Source organism: Glycine soja, chromosome 20, assembly GCF_004193775.1.
Source record: "Glycine soja cultivar W05 chromosome 20, ASM419377v2, whole genome shotgun sequence".
NCBI lineage: Eukaryota > Viridiplantae > Streptophyta > Magnoliopsida > Fabales > Fabaceae > Glycine > Glycine soja.
In genome coordinates, this window is record NC_041021.1 from 49,387,846 (window position 1) to 49,406,433 (window position 18,588).

Genomic DNA, 18,588 nt, shown 5'->3' on the forward strand with positions numbered 1-18,588 from the left:
TAAATTTTCTTCCAACCCATGGCGCATCATCAACCTCCATTTCTTCAATCCAGTCATTAAACTCCTTGATACTATTATCCCCTTCTCCCCTCTGACAGTGACCCAGCCTCTCTGATGGGTTTCTAACATTATTGAAATCACCCAAGATGCACCATAGTCCCCCATTGTGTGAATTTCTCAGCTGCTTGATATCTTCCCATAGGCTTCTTTTATTGTGAATGTCACATGGTGAGTAAATGCTGACAATATGGACTTGCTGAGCCTCCTTAAGCCATTGACCTACCAGCAAAATGAAACCTCTGCCAATGACTTTGCTTTGTAACTTGAAAGTTTCTTCACTCCACACGCATAATATCCCTCCTGCTGTGTTAGATGCAGGCTGCACTTCCCATCTTACTTCAAGGTCCCACCACAATGCTTGACATTTTCTCTTATCAATGTTCTCCATCTTTGTCTCTTCGATACAGATCATATCTATTTGTTCTTTCTTGACCATTCTCCTTATTGCAGTCCATTTTACCCCCCTCCCTAAACCTCTGACACTGTATGATATAATATTCATGGGTATGACTTCTATTTCCCAATCTCTCTGCCTCCTTTCTATCTCTTTCCTCCATTGCCCTTATTTTATCAATTATCTCCCCCTATTTTGGTCCACATGTTGCTCCCAACTCTTTAGCCATGTTCCATATAATTGTTGCCTCCTCCAACTGATTATTCCCTGTATTGTCATCCTCCAATTCATGTTGTACTGGTGTGCGTGCCTTTGGAACATTGGGCTCACTATGGGCTACTTCACTGTTGTCTTTAACCCCCATGTGTTGGTGCTGTATGCTCCTTAGATTTATTTGTGAAGCTGTGCCATTATGTTCCTCGTTTGAAAAGCCCAATTTAAATTGCTTTTGACACCTCCTGGTTCGAGAGTAGACCTTCCAATCGCTGCTGAGTGCATTCTTTTTTATTTGTGGGCTGGTACTAAAATGACCTTTTGCTTTAGGGGGGGTGTGGACAGGAAAGCCCAACCCACTATTACCCTCTCCTCCATCCAGCTGTAGGTCACGTGTCTTCTCCCCAGAAAAAGCCTGCGCCCCTGCCACGTCATCTTCTTTTCCAGCTGCTATATTTCCCATTTTGTGAACGAAGCTCTCCTCCTCAAATGAACCATCACTCCCGACAACTTGCACCCCATTCTTTTTGCATCTTTCTTGGACTGGGTTGGTCTTTTTTGCCACCAACCCGTGACGCGCCACCTGTTCGTCATCCTGGTCTGCGATGGTAGCCGTTCTGCCCCTTGTCGGACTGTGGTGCTGTGTTCGTGGGTTAATGTGGTTACCCAATGGTCTATTTTGTGTCATTAAACCACTGAGTAAAGCCGCGGTCCCATGGTCGTCTCTCCCGGCATTGGTCACGAAGGAGGTCCGTCGTGGGTCAGCCATGTTTGTCGGCAACGTTATGACTTGCGCCTCGTCATCCCTGTATGACGCGCATCTTGTTCCTGATACCGGGGTTCCACAACAACTCTCGTCGGACTCGATTTCATCCGACGACCACAGCGCACTCCTACGCCGGCAATGACATGTCTCGGTGCTTTGGCTGCATTCTTCCATTACCTGTACCTTGTACACCTCCCCCCACCTATGTATACACTTATCGTGTGTTGGATTGCAGGGCTCCGTGGTGTGCGAATGAGCACCTTTGCTCTGGCCACCTTCCGAACCTTGTCGACATCGTCATCGACCTCCACCATATCCCCGATGGCAGCCAAAATCTTCTGGATGTATGTCGTCTCCCAGGCTAGTAGCGAAATGCCCCAGCACTGGACCCAAGCTAGTCTGTGACCCGTATGTAGGCTGGATTCCATTTCTCCAAGGAGTAGAACAAGGACTCTTCTCCATCCACTTCCCCCTGCATCATTCGTTCTGCTTTGGCATCCGTGAGCCCAAGTAACAGTATCATGTCATCCCCCATGTACTTTGGAGTTATGTCTGCTCCAAAATCCCACAATGGGTCGTCTTCGACTCTATCAAACCATGCAAGGTTTTTCAAACGCCTTACCCAAGCTTCAGTGAACCATTTCTTGTCGTTCAGTGGTATGTCAAGGTATACTGATGATAGTGAGGCAACACGGCTGTGGTGATCGTTGTATGTTTCCTTCCTTTGCCTAGAACTGCGCATGTTTCTGGCCACCACTGCTGCGTACGAAGTCGAACTCGTTCTTACATGTGGTTGTCTCCAACAAGCTGCTGTGTTTTCATGTTTCTCCTCGTACCTTTTTGGTTTGGGTTGTGCTGCTACCTTTCTCGCCATCTCTCTCCCATTTTGGGTATGTTAACATACAACTTCAGACCACCGATGACAATCTGATCCAGTTGCCTTTCTAGCTTATGCGCGTCCTTTACTCCTTTGAATCTAGCAAACCCGTATCTCCTTCCGTTCTTGTTTTTTTGTTTAGAGATGAAAGTCTCCCTCACATCACCCCACTTCTTGAAATGGTACCACAGGTCCTTCTCTGTGACATCCTCAGAAAATCGTGTGAAATAGAAGGATGATATGTCCTTCTTGTCCCTCCAATTTGCTCGATTGTAGCCTTGCTGTTGTCCATCCCTGTTTCCGGCATGTGTCCATCGAGGATCCTCATTGAAGCTCACTCTATCCCTCTCTATTGCCTTACCTCTGCTCCTAACTCTCTCCCACCCATTGTTTCTCTCTCTACTCATTCTCTCTCAGCACTCATTATTTTTATTTTATTTCTATCTAAAATAAAAATAATGTATTAGTATTAAAATCATTATTAGTCAAATATTGTCACAATTTGGTCTTTTTTGAGTGCATTTAGTCATTATATACTTATAAAGCTCTAAGCAAAAACAAATTATTGTTCTAATTGTTTTCTTTGTTAAATATTCAGATCTGGTTAACCCAACCCATTTATGATCAAGTTGGTTTGGATTAGGTCTGTCAATAAAATTGCACAATCCTGACCTAACCCAACCTGCAAAATTGTGATCGGGTAACGGGATTAGCCAAACCCGACCCGACCCGTAAATATCCCTAGACTGGACCAGAAATACAAGAAAAAAAAGATTTATTGCAGAAACTGCCCAATTTAAGCGGTAGGTTAAATGGTAATTCATTGTTTTTTTGTGTTGATTCTGTATGCTTTTGTCAATAGAAAGACAAAGTATAATGATATTACATCTTTATCAAAAGATGTATAGTTTGATTTTAAGGTTAGATTTTTTATTCACCTGGGTCTTTTGAGAATTGGGGGTTGAACAAACTATGTGGTGCAGCATCCTGCCAAATGGCCCCATTTGTTATGTGAGTACTGAAAGAAAATACTGTTAAGAAAATGATACGGGAGGGTGGCTTTATTATATTTTGCTGTCCCAGTGGTGTTCAATTTCAATTTTTTTTTTCTTCGAAAGATAAATAGATTGGAAATACCTTTTAATATGTGTCTGACTTGCTTGTATTTTGTTAATTTCAGGATACCATGTCTCAAGCTCTTGGCATCTGTCTCAGGCTTCTTGAAAACACTCGATCTTCTGATAGTGTGCGGAAGTACGATCTCTCTCTCTCTCTCTCTCTCTATATATATATATATATATATATATATGTTGTGTTGTGATTCAGCTAACTTTTCTCTATGGTGACCTTTTGTCCATGTTAACATCATATCCTTCATCAGATACTTTATGTTTTTAGTGATGTATATATCTAGCCGACCTCACCTAGTAGGATAAGGCTTTGTTGTTGTTGTATCTGTATGTGTTCTTATGCAATTATTTTGCAGTACTGCAGCAGCTACCTTCAGGCAAGCAGTGGCCTTGATTTTTGATCGTGTAGTTTTTGCTGAGTCTCTTCCTGCTGGCAAATTTGTTTTTGGAGGTCAGCTTTCTCGGACAAATTCAGTTACTGGTGATGTTAACCGTGGCATCAATTTGTCTGAGTATGTTCCACCCCTTGTTAATAGAAACTTGCTTAATGTTTTTGTCTCAAGTTGACTTTTTTTTTTTATCAGAAAATGTTAGTAGTTAGCATGTTATGGTAGTGGGGGGACTCGAACCCAAGACCTCCTTATAACTCCCTTAAGCCCCTCCCCCCAACCACTAGACCACCTTATAACTCCCCTTAAGTTGACTTCTTAATTCTCAGGATTTGAACTTACGGTTATGATCATTAGATCATGATGTTTACAATTCCAAGATGACTTCTTAATGGTGTTTATAATCATGCACAGCTCATTAGGTCATGAGTCCATTTCTGGAAGGCCCCCTGTGATGAGGGAGACTTTAACTGAAACTGGAAAACTTGGACTTCGCTTGCTTGAAGACCTTACATCCCTTGCCGCAGGTGGATCTGTATGTGCTTATTTGGAACTATTTTTCCCCCCTGTAGCATTAAATCCATTTTGTTGGAATTTCTTGTCTGTGGGTATCTAGAAACCCATTAGGTGCTCTCATTTTTTATTCACGTCATTAATGGTGATTCTGATATTCATTAAATGCCATTTCTTATTGGATGACATTAACTTCCATCTATTCTACAGGCAATTTGGTTATGTGTGAATATTCTTCAGAGGACATTTGCACTTGATATTCTTGAGTAAGAAATATTTTTACAATGTGTGGTTTACTGGTTCATTTCATTTTGCAGATTCTTTGCAATCAGATATTTGATTGAGATACCTGTAATTGGTGATCTATTCTTTTTTCTCAATAGCTAAAATGTCATTTAAGTGAAGGACATTGACATATATATTCTACAAATTAGATCATCCCATGCTTTTGAATTGGCTTCACCAGTATGGTGAATTCTATTTAATCATTCTACTGAAACAACATGAGTATGCAATGCTCTTCAATCTTCATCATAATTTTCCAAACATGTTTTACAGGTTCATTTTGTCCAATTATGTGGCTGTCTTCAGAACATTGTTACCCTATGAACAGGTGAATATGTCTATTGTAATTCTGAATGTTGTTGCTGCTTTTTACTTGAATTGTACCATGCCAGCATATCTTTTGTTATTTTATCTTGATATATTTGTTCTAAATTTGTCAGGCTTTACGACGGCAAATTTGTTCACTTCTTATGACTTCACTTCGTACCAATGCTGAGGTAATTAATTCCCTGAAACATGTAGTATGACAATGCTGTTTCACCATTGAGATTCCTTCTCCCTGTTTTTGAAGCGCAAAATGATACTTTTCATAATTCTTTAATATGTTAATTAGCTTGAAGGAGAAACTGGTGAACCTAGCTTTCGTCGTTTGGTCTTGCGTTCAGTTGCTCATATTATAAGACTTTACAGTTCTTCCCTTATAACTGAATGTGAGGTAAGTTTCCTATTTCCTTTTCCATCTAGCCACTCAGCTCATGCCAATTAAGTTATGGAAATGGACAGTGCAGATTTCCCTTTTGGGTTGAGTGAGAGGGATAAATTTGGTAATTGTATGATGTAATGTAGAATAAGCATAATGCATGTGAAGACTGCTTCCCAACTGAGAGCTAATTCTTTGTCAATAATCTAAGATACCAACCTAATGTTGACCTTTGGTGTCAGTTCCCTTTTATATATTTTGTCGCATCTCAACAAAATTGGTATATGCTAAATTTTTCTTCTAATTTTCAGGTTTTTCTCAGTATGCTACTCAAGGTTACTTTTCTTGATTTGCCATTATGGCATCGCATTCTTGTTCTTGAGATTTTGAGGGTAATGTAGTTATGTTGTATTATTCTTTTTATTTTTCTTTCGCAAGTTGTTGATTTACTCAGTAAGCCTTTAACCTAACAACCAGAAATGGTGGTTTGTAGGGGTTTTGTGTTGAGGCACGCACATTGCGGATTCTTTTTCAAAATTTTGATATGTACGTTCAATTTTGTTCTTCTTAATTTAATGATATTGTGCATAATGCTATGAGACATTGGTATATTGGCATGCCTTATAACTATTGTGCTCTTCTCAACTAGTATGTGTGTCTTATGAGCATTGCCTAGGTACCTTAAACCTTGTTGCTTATTGGCCCCATCCCATTGGAAATTTTAATGAATTAGATTATGTAGAATTAATAGGGACATAAAGAGTGATGCCAACCACAAGATTCAAGCAAGATGGATAAAATGAAAGATTGCTTTGGGCATGATATGTGATAGAAAAGTAACACTCATAGAAGACTCGTAGATAGAATGACAGAATCTCATCTCACATGGTTTTAAGCATGTATAGAAGACTCGTAGATACATCAATAAGGAGGGTTAGGGGTAGAGGAAAACCGAAGTGAATTATAACTGAGCCAAAGACAACTATAGGTCCAAATTAAACCATTTGAGAGATTTAGGTAAAAAGTCTCTCTTGCACTTAATATAGAATATAGAATAAAAAACTATGGTGGTATGTGATCTATGTAGCCAATCCCACCAAGTGATAAAGGCTTAGTTGTCGTAGTAGATTTATATAGAATTGGGGATTCTTTAGAAGATATACAATACAACTATACCTATCATGTTTATGTAAAAACTGATTGAGCATTAGTAAAAAGGGTGTAAGCCATAGATGAGGGTATGCACATTGTGAAGCCTTTCATAGCAAAGTGCTGTTTATGCAACTCTTTAGTGCATGTGGCTGGAGTTGAATGCTTGGGTCCAGTCTTTATGGTTGTCTCTTTGCCCCTATGCTTGTTATGGACTTATGGCATTATGGGATAGATTATATGTCTGGCTTTTGTTTGGTGTTCTATTTCTACCCATGGGAATGATGGGATGTTTTAAGGGAGTTACAATTTCTGACATGCAGAGGTTGGACAGCCTTGCTACATACTATATTATTGTCATTGTTATTGTTGTTGTTGCTGCTGCTTTTGCTATCATTGTTTACTGTATCCTCTGGAATCTGGATATTCAAACTCTCTTTTCTCTCTAATAAAATTGCTATATCTTGGAAAAAGATAAATGGGCTGAAATATATGACTCTTTGGTATACTAATGTAAGTTCTTTAGTTCTGATTGACTGCAAGAATTGGACCATGTCATATTGAATGCATGAAGTGACATGAAATAAGATTCAGTTTTTTGTTACAGAATAACAATTGAGGTATTTTTGGGACTTTCAAAGAGTTTTCTCTGGTTGGTATTTGGTAAGACATAGAATTTTCTCTTTAGTAGGGCAGTTTTTAATCCCAGACTGGAGACTAACTAAGTTTTTGTTGCCTCTAGTATAAAAACTTCGTACCCCATTGCCCGGAGGCTCTTTGCTATGCGAAGGTATGGGGGAGGGATGTTGTACGCAGCCTTACCCTTGCATATGCAAAGAGGCTGTTTCCGGATTCGAACCCATGACCAACAAGTCACCAAGGCACAACTTTACCGCTGCACCAGGGCTCGCCCTCAAGTATACTTGGAAATATTAAATTATGCTTCCTTAACCTTCCAGATGGTATAAGGGGCCTGTTTGTTTAAGCTTATTTTTTTAAAAAAGTGTTTTTCTTAATAAATAAGCAGTTCTTTTTTGTTTTTGTTTTATGTGTTTGTCTAATCTACTTAAAAAAAAAAAACAGGTTTATGCTTTTTTTAAGAAGCAAATCCTATCCGCTTAAAAAATAGCTTTTTTTATTTTTTATTTTTTTTTAAGTTTAAACAAACTAGCCCAAGATTGCCTTTTATTTTCCAATGAACATAAGTTTTGATTTTTTACCAGTAGAAAATAAGATTAATTGGTCATTTAAGGACTTTCCATTTGAGTGTGACCAACTCATCAACCACATCCTCCCCCCCTTTTTGCCTACTATGTAGCTGTTGTCTTGATGAAACAATCCAACAATGTTGTTGATAGGTTCTGGTATTAATCAGAAATGAAAGGGAGCAAGCTCCACTTGCAGAGACAGGAAACATAAAATAGAGAGACAAATATGGAATTGAGAAAGAAGAAAATCAGAGAAGCAATGTTCTACATCTGCCTGAATGGCTTAAGCCACCCAAACAACCCAGATGCTCCAATGTTCCCCTCCCCAACACCTCTCACATTCAAATCCATGGTTCCAGTACTTTTCTCACCAAACCTGTGCATTCGGTTAGACCCTCTGGCCCTTCACTACAGAATCTTCCTCTGCCATTTCCAACTCATTACCATTTCTACCCTGACCCTCCCTTTATTCCTTCTATGGTAAGCGCAAAATGAGAAATTGGAGGCCCAGTATTTGGCAGTTCATCACTTATCAAGAATATGGATATAGGAATCTTTAGTCATGTGAAACTTCCAGAAAGGATTATAATATATTCAGTAATCAGTACTATGGGCATCAGTAAATCTTTAATTGTGTTTTCTTACACGAGTGGTCCAGTGCAAAATGTGTTGAAGTTTGGTACCATATCCAAACCTTTTCAATTACTAATTTGGCATTGATGAAGCCATGTTTATCGTGTTCGACAAATTTTAGTGTAATATAGATATATGAATTACAAGAAAATCACCTAAGTTCAATATTATGTATTGATTGCTGCTATCCATTGGCGTCATAGGCACCCCAAGAATACAAATGTTGTGGAGGGAATGGTCAAAGCTCTTGCTAGAGTTGTTTCAAATGTACAGGTATGATTTTAGCTGCATATGCTTCCATTTATTTCTGACTTCCCAGTCATGTTTTTGATCATGGTACAAATTACAAAGGAAAAATTGAATGGTATAACTCTGTTTTGCTTTGAATATTGCCACTTTCTACAGTTGACTTTAACTAATGTATCTTTTCATTCAGCTCTTACATAGCATGCATATATTTAGGGTGAGGGTCTCTATCTTTTGTCTATTAATTTTATGGTTAGAAGAAACTTTAAATGATTCTGTAGGCTCAAGAATCAAGTGAGGAGAGCCTGGCAGCTGTTGCTGGAATGTTTAGTAGCAAAGCCAAAGGTATTGATTTTCATATTTAGGTTGAACAAGAACAATTTTGATATCTATATCTCTTTTGTGAGGTCAAATATCTGTTTTGATGCCCTTATTTACCCAGAGTTTCATATTAAACTCCGAATAGGAAGTCTGATACCAATCCTGTTGATAGGTTATCTTGTTATTTTGATTGATACTTTGTTAATATCATTTCCTATTTCCATAAAATGCTTGTAAGATATTATGCCAACTCTTAGATTTTTCTGCTCCTTAGGTTTTATTTTATTTTAGACTTGTGGTTTTTCATATCTTTAACGCATTTTAGCTGATAGCACTTATGCTGGTATTGTATATTTTCTGCCCTGTATTGTTTATTGTTTGGCATCTTCAAAGAGGATGCTCTTTCTTCTATTTCTGTATTCTCTTTCCATTCTTTTTTTTTTTAAATTAATCAAACTACTAACACCTATTCGACCTAATGATTCAGAGATCATATCTAGTTGCCTTTAGGTGAGTTTAACTTGCAGAAATGATTTTTGTGTAAATGATTTTTTTTTAAATAAAAGTTTATTAAGAGAAAGAATTGTAAAGAGTGACGAGGACAAAAAATCCTCCTAAACAAAAGGGCTTATTTGCCCCTTTTGCCCCCAACTTATCACTTTCTCACAAAATTTGCCCCCAACTTTTTTTGTCCATTTTGCCCCCCACTTTTCGAAATGTTGCGAATGTTGTCCTTTCATCATATCTCCATTAAATCCCAAACGGCGCTTACACTTTCTGTCAATTTTGAGTCCCCACTTAAAGGAGCTGAGAGAATTTGAGAGAGAGAGAGAGGAGAGATATGAGATTGAGAAGTCAATATTATTCAACCCAACTGTAAACTGATTTCATACTATTACTAGCAAGCATTTGGTTCCCATTAAGTCTGTTTCAGTTTGATTTATGGAACCAATGGATTGGAATTAGGCATGGCAATTCTCCCCGCAACTCGGGAATCCCCGCGGGGACTGCCCCATTTGGGGCCCTGCGGTCGGGGAAAAATTCCCCGTGGGGACGGGGATGGGGATGAAAAACCCCCCACAGCTAATTTGGGGATGGGGACGGGGACTATGCTCCCCGTCCCGCAGGGTCCCCGTATCCCTGCGTATATAGAATTTTACTTATATACCCTAATAACTTATAATATGTATAACATAAATATAAGGGTTAATATAATATTTTACTAGTAAAAAAAATACAAAATAAAATTATCATATATATAAATAATACAAGGGTTAATATAGTATTTTACTTGTGTGATTTTATTACTATTATTATTGATTTATTTTGGTATTTTTAATCATGTTTTAAACTTAGAATTAAACCTTAAATTTATTATTGTTGAAAAATTGAGATAAAACAAAAAAAATGTATTTTTTTTATAATTTTTGATATTTTTTAATGTAAAACGGGGTCCCCGCAGGTCCTCGCGGGGAGTCGGGGAACGGGGAACGGGGACGGGGAGCGGGGGAGTACTCCCCGCCCCGTGCGGGTGCCTTGCCTAACTGGAATATTACCACTATGTAATCTTTGTACCTCTGGTACTAGGATATATATATATAAATTATCTTTGCTGATAAAAAAAAAATAACTACCAACTAACCTAACTGTCAACTATGTATCCAGAAATTGGTTCCTATCAAGACTACATTAAGTCTGACTTGGAACCAATTGTTTGGTTTTAACTTGTATCTTTTGGTACCTCTGGTACTCAATTAATATACATATTAATCTTTGCTGATAAAAAAAAACCTAACTGTCAACTGACCTAAGTTAGTTGACAGCTGTTACAAATCTGTTAGGCACTAACTGACTAAAATATTAACTGGTAGCAGACTAAATGCTAACTACATTAGTTAGAATATCAATTAACTGACAAACAAAAAGAAACACTGCGACTAATGTATACTCTCTTATACCACGAAAACATTTACAATGAGTGCTTTTAACATAAACCACCACTATTAATAAGTTTTATTTTCTTTTACACCCCACAACTCCATAGGTTCACAACATCAATGGGGCTCCCTCTCTGGTTAACATCTCCGTTCTTTTCCCCATAGCAAGACTCCTCCATGATGGAGGTGGCTCCCAAGAAGGAAAGCAAGAGAGAAATGTCTATTGATGTTAATCAGACTATGTTTTACTAACTGGCAAATTTTCCTTGATTTTAATTAGAATTGGTCTTCAAAGTCACCATAAAAGAAAGAGAGTTTAATGCCTATGCACTGACAATGTAAAACAGTCTTACACTATCATCCTATTACAAATCACCGTATGAATTATTTTAAAAGTAAACAAACTTACCATACATAATGAGTTGTGATTGGATGAATGTGCAAAACTCTTACACTGTTAGCGCATAACCCTTTTAATCAAATAAATATTAATATGTATGTCATAGTATATCTGATAATGTTGATCGTTTCTAATATACCATTCTGTGCTATGACTAAACCTTCTTGAAAGTTACCCAAAGTCTTGTCTTTACTTAATAGTTAACCCTTGTGGTTATTTAAGTTTAGCAGTGATATGGGACATGGTGGTATTTGAATTACTCAAGAGTGAGATGCTATTCCTCCTGCAGGTATTGAATGGAGTCTAGATAATGATGCATCCAATGCTGCAGTTTTGGTTGCCAGTGAAGCACATGCTATAACATTGGCAGTTGAAGGCCTGTTAGGGGTTGTCTTCACTGTTGCAACTTTAACAGATGAAGCCATAGATGTTGGAGAGGTAATTTCGATATTCTCTCTGTTGTTTTTCCATATCCATTTTGTATTTTCTTTTGGTTATGCTGCTTAATGGCCTGCTTTCTCTATGTCCATTCAGCTTGAGTCCCCTAGATGTGATAATGACCCACCTGTGAAATGGAGTGGTAAAACTGCAGTTCTCTGCATCTCAATGGTTGACTCACTGTGGTTGACAATACTTGATGCATTATCCCTTATTCTATCAAGGTTTGTTTTTCTACATACACATATAAATAAAAAATGACACTTGTGGAAAGCTCTTGCACCATTCAATTACCTATTCATAGCATTTAACTTCTATCAACATTTTGATTACTAGGTAATCATGTTGATTTTGCATGCTAAATTTTAGAATAATTAGATGCTAACAAGCATGGTTGGTATTATGTTAGTATTCAGTCATACAGTTAAAGAGCCTAAACTTCTTTGTGATTCATCTAAAATTTTGAGTTTGAACCGCATGGTGGTGAGCTTTAATAATCTGCTGGATTTTACGACTAATTCATCCAATAAAATGTTGTTCAGTGATCTAAGATTCATTTTATTCCATGCTGGTTTCAATTAATCTTAATTAACCCTATGTTGTTTGTTATTATTTCAATATATTCCTTAACATTTGACTTGTGGTTAATTTGAAGGTCACAAGGAGAGGCCATTGTGTTGGAAATATTAAAGGGATACCAGGCATTTACTCAGGTAACTCAGCTTGGCCTTTAACTCCTTTTGTTTTTATGTGTTACATTTGAAATTAAGTTTGAACTTAAAATGATATATGGATTTGCAATTTCATAGGCTTGTGGGATTCTCCGAGCCGTAGAACCTTTAAATTCCTTTCTTGCATCCCTTTGTAAATTTACTATCAATTTTCCTGTTGAAACAGAAAAAAGGAGGTATGACGTTTTAAATCTCTAGTTAGTACTTTTTGTTTTTTCATTTATTAAGATGGTTTTCAAGAATTCAAGCTTACAGTACTGAGATTTTGGCTTAAATATGACATTTTAGCAGTGCTTTGCCATCTCCTGTATCAAAACGGTCAGAACTATCAGTTGACCAGAGGGATAGCATTGTGCTTACTCCCAAGAATGTTCAGGTGGTCCTTCTGGTTCTGTGCATGCAATGCGTATTTTTTCCCCACTTGACTGTAATTTTGTTGTTCACCTGTTCATTTTTTTCTGTGGATTTCTATATTTGATTGTGTCATTGCAACTACTCATTTCATCAACACTGATCATGTGAACCAGGCATTGAGAACCCTTTTCAACATCGCTCATCGATTGCATAATGTTCTAGGCCCATCCTGGGTTCTGGTATGTTATATTTTTTTCCTGTTGTCTGTGAAGTGGAACCCTACCCTCTGTTTAATGAGTGGTCATGATGAATACCTGCAGGTGTTGGAAACTCTGGCAGCTTTAGATCGAGCAATTCATTCTCCACATGCCACTACCCAGGTAATTTTATGTATTGTTCTATTATTCAGTGAAAATTGGCTTCAATTGCTGTGCAATATATTTTCAGAAATCATGAATTCATGACAAGAAATCAGTAAAAGTTGCACAGAGATAACTTTTGAGTCCCATTGTCATTGTTGCTTGGGATATAGGTCAAAACAATTTCAGACTCTTCTCTACATAGTTTAAGCTTTTTGTATAATTGGTTCTTGAGTTTTTTTAATCAAGTGGTTAGGAGTTTGATTTTCACTTCCCTCTACTGGCTATTATTATTGAAAGTAAATTTTTGCAGTGAGCACAAATAAGTGTTGCTTTGTCCCTTTCATCCCCAAGTATTAGTTCAACTTATGTTCTCTTCATTCCATTGCTGAGCAATATTGCTTACTTTTGAAGTTTCTTTTTGCCTTTTGTCTTCTATTTTTTGGAGGTTATCTTATCCTTTTTCAAGTTGTACTTTCTTTTCTCTTATTTTGATTTTCAATAAATGTAAAAGTCATACTGCCATGTTGCTTAGTGTGGCTGTTTGTATTTGAGTATCATAATACTAGTTTTTTTTTTTTTTATTCTGCTCACCTTTTATGGGTCATTGTTCTTGTATAAAATTTTTTGAGGACTGTTGTCCCCACCATTGCTTTTGTAGCTTTCCATTCTTTGTCAATAACAATGCCTGGAATCTCTTATTTCCTTAGGAATCTGTGTGATGACAATACCAGATAGAGAATCTCCTGATGCTAGATGGCACAATTGTCCTAAATGAGGCACCACCAACATTAGAATCTTTTCATTTGTCCTCTAACTTCAATAGACGAGTGTGGACTCTTGATAGCCCTAGTGAATATTCATATAAACCCTTCACTCTCCTTCCCTCTAAAAAATAGAGTGAAATGCTCCTTCTGTAATTCCCTCCAAGATTAAGCCTTTCATTTTCATTAGCAGATGTCAATAAAATCATATTCTAATGATTTGCTGCAAATTAGGAGACCTACAGGCTACAAAACTTGCTCTTTCTAGGCATATTTTAGGTGATGCTGTCCTATAGCTTGATCCATCTGGATCAGTTTACTAAACTCAACTTCTGGGGTTTTGTACAACAGATGATGGAATAGTTCTATATTAATGTGCTATTTAGGCTGTTCTTGGAGTGGCAAGGAGGCTTTTCAACTAACAAACAACTCTGTTTTGGGACAGAACTTTCCATTTGACCTCTCTAGTGCTTGGTAAAAGGTCTCTTTAAGAGGTTGTCTCTAGCAAATAATGCATGAAGAGATTGGAGACCTTTATTGTTTCTGACTTGTTTGTTTGATTTTTCTGTTTCTTTTTTTGTGCTTCTGCTAATGAGGATGTCTTTTCTTCTCATGTATTCTATTTCTTCTTATTTCTAATGACTTTTTTTTTTTCAAATGTTTGTCAAATTAAATTTCATATGCTGCATATTTTTACTGGAAATTTCTTTTGGGTGTGTCTTATATAGAAATTTACTGAGTACATGATTAAATCTGCAGGAGGTCTCCACCCCTGTCCCGAAGTTCACAAGGGAGTTATCTACCCAATCCAGTGACTTCAATATACTCTCTTCTTTGAACTCTCAGGTGAATAAACCAATTTTAGTTGTTTGGTGGTTAGCATAAAAGATAACTTTCATCTGCTACTCCCAACTTATGATGAGCATGAATGTCACTAAAATTATCCTAATGATAATCCTTTTCAAATGTTTTCTTTTTTATAGCTCTTTTTTCTTGGAAATTCTTTTTCATGTTCAATGTTGAGAATGCAAGTTTGCTTTTATTGCCATCTAAGCTTTGATTGGTTTCATTCTGTATTTTTCTGATTTTATTGGTACCTAAGCATTTATTTTATTTCTTTCTGCATTTATCTGTTGGGAATATATTGATCTAACTTGTTATTATTTTCTGTTTGAAAGCTCTTTGAGAGCTCTGCTCTGATGCATATATCTGCTGTAAAGTCTCTCCTCTCTGCATTATGTCAACTTTCACATCAATGCATGACTTCAAGCAGTTTGGGACCAACAACTAGTCAAAAAATTGGAAGCATCAGCTTTTCAGTGGAAAGAATGATATCCATCCTTGTGAATAATGCTCACAGTATGTAGCTTCAATACCTTTGAGCATGATAGCAAATCTTTTATGCTGGATGCTGTTTTCTTAGAATGTGGGTTTGGGCCTAACTCAACCCCAAAAGCTAGCTCATAGGGTGAGGGTTGCCACCACTTATATATTTTATCTTTGCACTATCTATAGTCGATGTGACACTTGGGTTTTTCCCAATACACCCCTTCACGCCCAGACACTTTTAGGCTGGTGTGTGGATAACATGGTGGGTGACCTATTTAATGGATATAGGATAGGCTCAGATACCATCTTAGAATGGGGGTTTGGGCCTAACTCAAGCCCAAAAGCTAACTCATGAGTTGAGGGTTGCCCTCACTTATATATTCTATCTTTGCACTATCTATAGTCGATGTGGGACTTGAGTTTTTCCCAGTATGTTTAATTGTTCATTCTCATGTCGTGTTTTTCCTAAGTAGATACTTGTGAGGATCAATTTACTTATTCGGATTTTTTGAATATTCATTCTTGAATTGTTTTTGTTGAGTGAAGGTATTAAAATGTTATATTATCCTTTTGTCACCACAGGAGTTGAGCCATTTTGGGATCAAGTTATTAGTCACTTTCTTGAGGTTTCCTTTTCTCTCTTATTGTTTCTCTTATGTAGCAATGCTAGTTTCATTTTCATTGCACTTGATATTTGACTTGCTTTTGCAGCTAGCTGATAATTCTAATACACATTTGAAAAACATGGCACTTGATGCGCTGGATCAGTGTATATCTGCTGTCTTAGGTTCTGATCGGTTCCAAGACTACAAACTATCCAAGTCTCTTGAATCATCACAGGAAGTGAGACTTTCTACCATTTTTATGCCTGGCATTCATAATTTATTAAAAGAGGACTTAATGTGTGTCTACAATATGCAGATGGAAGTCAATCTTGATAAGTTGAGGTCTCTTGAATGTTCTGTCATATCTCCACTAAAGGTTCTTTATTTTTCTACTCAAAGTGTAGATGTTCGTGTTGGATCTTTGAAAATTCTTTTGCATGTCTTAGAGGTAATGCTGTTACTGATTGGTCAAGTTTCTTTGTCATTTTTATTTCCTCATTGTTTGTTTACATGATATTAATTTATACAAATTCTTTCAGAGATATGGAGAGAAACTTCATTACAGCTGGCCTAATATACTTGAAATGTTGAGGTTGGCCTTCTTATGCCCTTATGTTCCTCACTATTGGTAATCCTTTGGTTAATCTATGTACCTTTGTCTTACTGTAAGGTATGTAGCAGATGTTTCAGAGAAGGATCTTGTTACTCTTGGCTTCCAGGTATACTGACTTAGTTTGCAGCATTTAATTCTGCAATGGGGCTATTGGTATATTCTAGTTACTTATGATCTTGATTCCGAAAATCACTCTTGCAATTTTCCTTCAAACTTTCTCTCTAATCTCTATACTTGTAAGCTTTTTATTTATATTTCTTTTGCTATTTAATTTTCCTTTTTTAAGGAAAATTAAATAGCAAAAGAAATTATTTATTATTAATACCTTCCTTCCATCTATTTTCCTCATTTTTCACATACCTTCTGTTATCCAAACCAAAGGAAAATTAAATAGCAAAAGAAATTATTTATTATTAATACCTTCCTTCCATCTGTTTTCCTCATTTTTTACATACCTTCCTTCTGTTATCCAAACCTACATAAACCTCCTTGGTTTTTTCCATATTTTTCACAACTTTTTTTTTTAAAAAAAAAGCTCCATTCCTTTAACAAACTTCCAGTGTATTAGGGAGGTTGATGTTGGTTTTGAAAATGATGGCATGATCTTTATTAGAATTGATAACAGAGAAATGAAAAAGGGGAGAAATTCAGTTTCATTTACCCAAACAACTCAATGCTTATAGCTTCATACTTATAGACTAATTAGTTGGTTACAACAGCTGTCACTAACTAACTAACTCTAAATAACTGAGCAAACTAATTAACTGACTGTTAGGTTGATTCTTTCTCTTGCCATTTCTTACATCTGGCCACTTCAACAGCTTGATGTCAACAATGCTTTTCTCAATGGCAATCTTGAGGAAGATGTTTACATGACTCAACCTCCTTGATTTGTGTCTTCCAATAAGACTCAAGTGTGCAGATTACATAAAGCTATTTATGGCCTGAAGCAGGCTCCTAGAGCCTGGTTTGACAAACTGAAAGCTACTCTTATCAGTTTCAAGTTTTCTTCAAGCAAATGTGATCCTTCTCTCTTTGTTTTTCTTCTGAGAATCAGTTTATTGTCTACATTTTAGCTTATGTAGATGATATCATCATCACGGGTAACAACACCAATTTGATTCAGTCTTTTGTTTCACAACTGAATTATGTTTTCTCCCACAAATATCTTGGTGACTTGGACTATCTTTTGGGTATTGAATTTCAAAGACAGAATGATGGTTCTCTCATTATAACCCAATCAAAGTATATCAGAGATCTCTTGGCCAAGACTAAAATGGATGAATCAAATCCTATCTCTTCTCCTATGGTTGGGGATTGTAAATTGACCATGTTTGGTTTTGAAGATTTTTCTGATCCTACCTTATATAGGTCCATAGTTGTGCTTTGCAGTATGCTACTATTACAATTCCAGAGATTATTAGCTGAGGATAGCACAATAGACTAACAGTAGAAATTAGACTCATCTTTGTATCCAGATATTGGTTCCTATCAAGACTACATTAAGTCTGATAATTGGAACCAAATGTATGGTGTCTACTAATCTTGTAACCTTTGTACCTCTAGTACTCAGATTTATATATATATATTTATCTTTGCAGATAAAAAAAAAAACAATTCCAGAGATTAGTTTCTCTGTCAGCAAGGTTTGTCAGTTCATGTCTATACCTTCTGAGCAACACTGGTTGGCTGTGAAAAGGATTCTAAGGTAGCTTAAGGGTACTGTTTCTTGGGGTCTACACTTTCCTGATGATAGGAAGTCTACCTCAGGAGCTGCTATTTTTCTTGGACCTAATCTCATCTCTTTGTGGTCTAAGAAGCAATCAGTTGTTGCAAGGTCTAGTACTGAGGCAGAATATAGAAGCATGGCTCTTATTGCAGCAGAAGTTACTTCGATTCAGTCTCTTCTTTCTGAACTCCAAGTAGCTTACACTACTCCTATTATTCTGTATGACAAAACCAGCACTGCTTCGTTAGCTTATAATCATGTTCTTCGCTCAAGAATCAAGTATATGGAGTTGGATCTATTTTTTGTCAGAGAGAAAGTTCTCACCAAAACTACTCAATGTTGTCCATGTTCCTGCTATGGATCAACCAGCTGATATTCTGACCAAGGCTCTATCCCCTTCTTCATTTCTTTCATTCAGGTCCAAGCTCAGAGTAGTTGAAAGACA

At 36.9% G+C, this 18,588-nt stretch overlaps 1 protein-coding gene across 4 annotated transcripts in view; it reads left to right on the plus strand.

Moving 5' to 3' along the window:
• The window catches only part of LOC114403777 (protein MON2 homolog), a 38,057-nt gene that overhangs the window by 3,778 nt on the left and 15,691 nt on the right, over window positions 1-18,588 (plus strand). For 3 of the 4 annotated variants that reach the window (XR_003664697.1, XM_028366934.1, XM_028366932.1), the window contains 25 exons: window positions 3,491-3,564; window positions 3,797-3,952; window positions 4,244-4,364; window positions 4,553-4,608; window positions 4,901-4,955; window positions 5,068-5,124; window positions 5,241-5,342; window positions 5,639-5,719; window positions 5,821-5,873; window positions 8,521-8,590; window positions 8,845-8,908; window positions 11,511-11,659; window positions 11,756-11,883; window positions 12,315-12,372; window positions 12,469-12,566; window positions 12,679-12,766; window positions 12,918-12,983; window positions 13,065-13,124; window positions 14,627-14,713; window positions 15,046-15,226; window positions 15,779-15,822; window positions 15,908-16,039; window positions 16,118-16,249; window positions 16,341-16,393; window positions 16,472-16,520. Coding sequence is in view for 3 of the 4 variants with exons in the window: in XM_028366934.1 (XP_028222735.1) it covers window positions 3,491-3,564; window positions 3,797-3,952; window positions 4,244-4,364; window positions 4,553-4,608; window positions 4,901-4,955; window positions 5,068-5,124; window positions 5,241-5,342; window positions 5,639-5,719; window positions 5,821-5,873; window positions 8,521-8,590; window positions 8,845-8,908; window positions 11,511-11,659; window positions 11,756-11,883; window positions 12,315-12,372; window positions 12,469-12,566; window positions 12,679-12,766; window positions 12,918-12,983; window positions 13,065-13,124; window positions 14,627-14,713; window positions 15,046-15,226; window positions 15,779-15,822; window positions 15,908-16,039; window positions 16,118-16,249; window positions 16,341-16,393; window positions 16,472-16,520 (2,214 nt within the window). In the remaining variant the exon portion in view is untranslated. The remainder of the gene's footprint in view (window positions 1-3,490; window positions 3,565-3,796; window positions 3,953-4,243; window positions 4,365-4,552; window positions 4,609-4,900; window positions 4,956-5,067; window positions 5,125-5,240; window positions 5,343-5,638; window positions 5,720-5,820; window positions 5,874-8,520; window positions 8,591-8,844; window positions 8,909-11,510; window positions 11,660-11,755; window positions 11,884-12,314; window positions 12,373-12,468; window positions 12,567-12,678; window positions 12,767-12,917; window positions 12,984-13,064; window positions 13,125-14,626; window positions 14,714-15,045; window positions 15,227-15,778; window positions 15,823-15,907; window positions 16,040-16,117; window positions 16,250-16,340; window positions 16,394-16,471; window positions 16,521-18,588) is intronic. The other variant, XM_028366933.1, reaches the window with a different exon arrangement.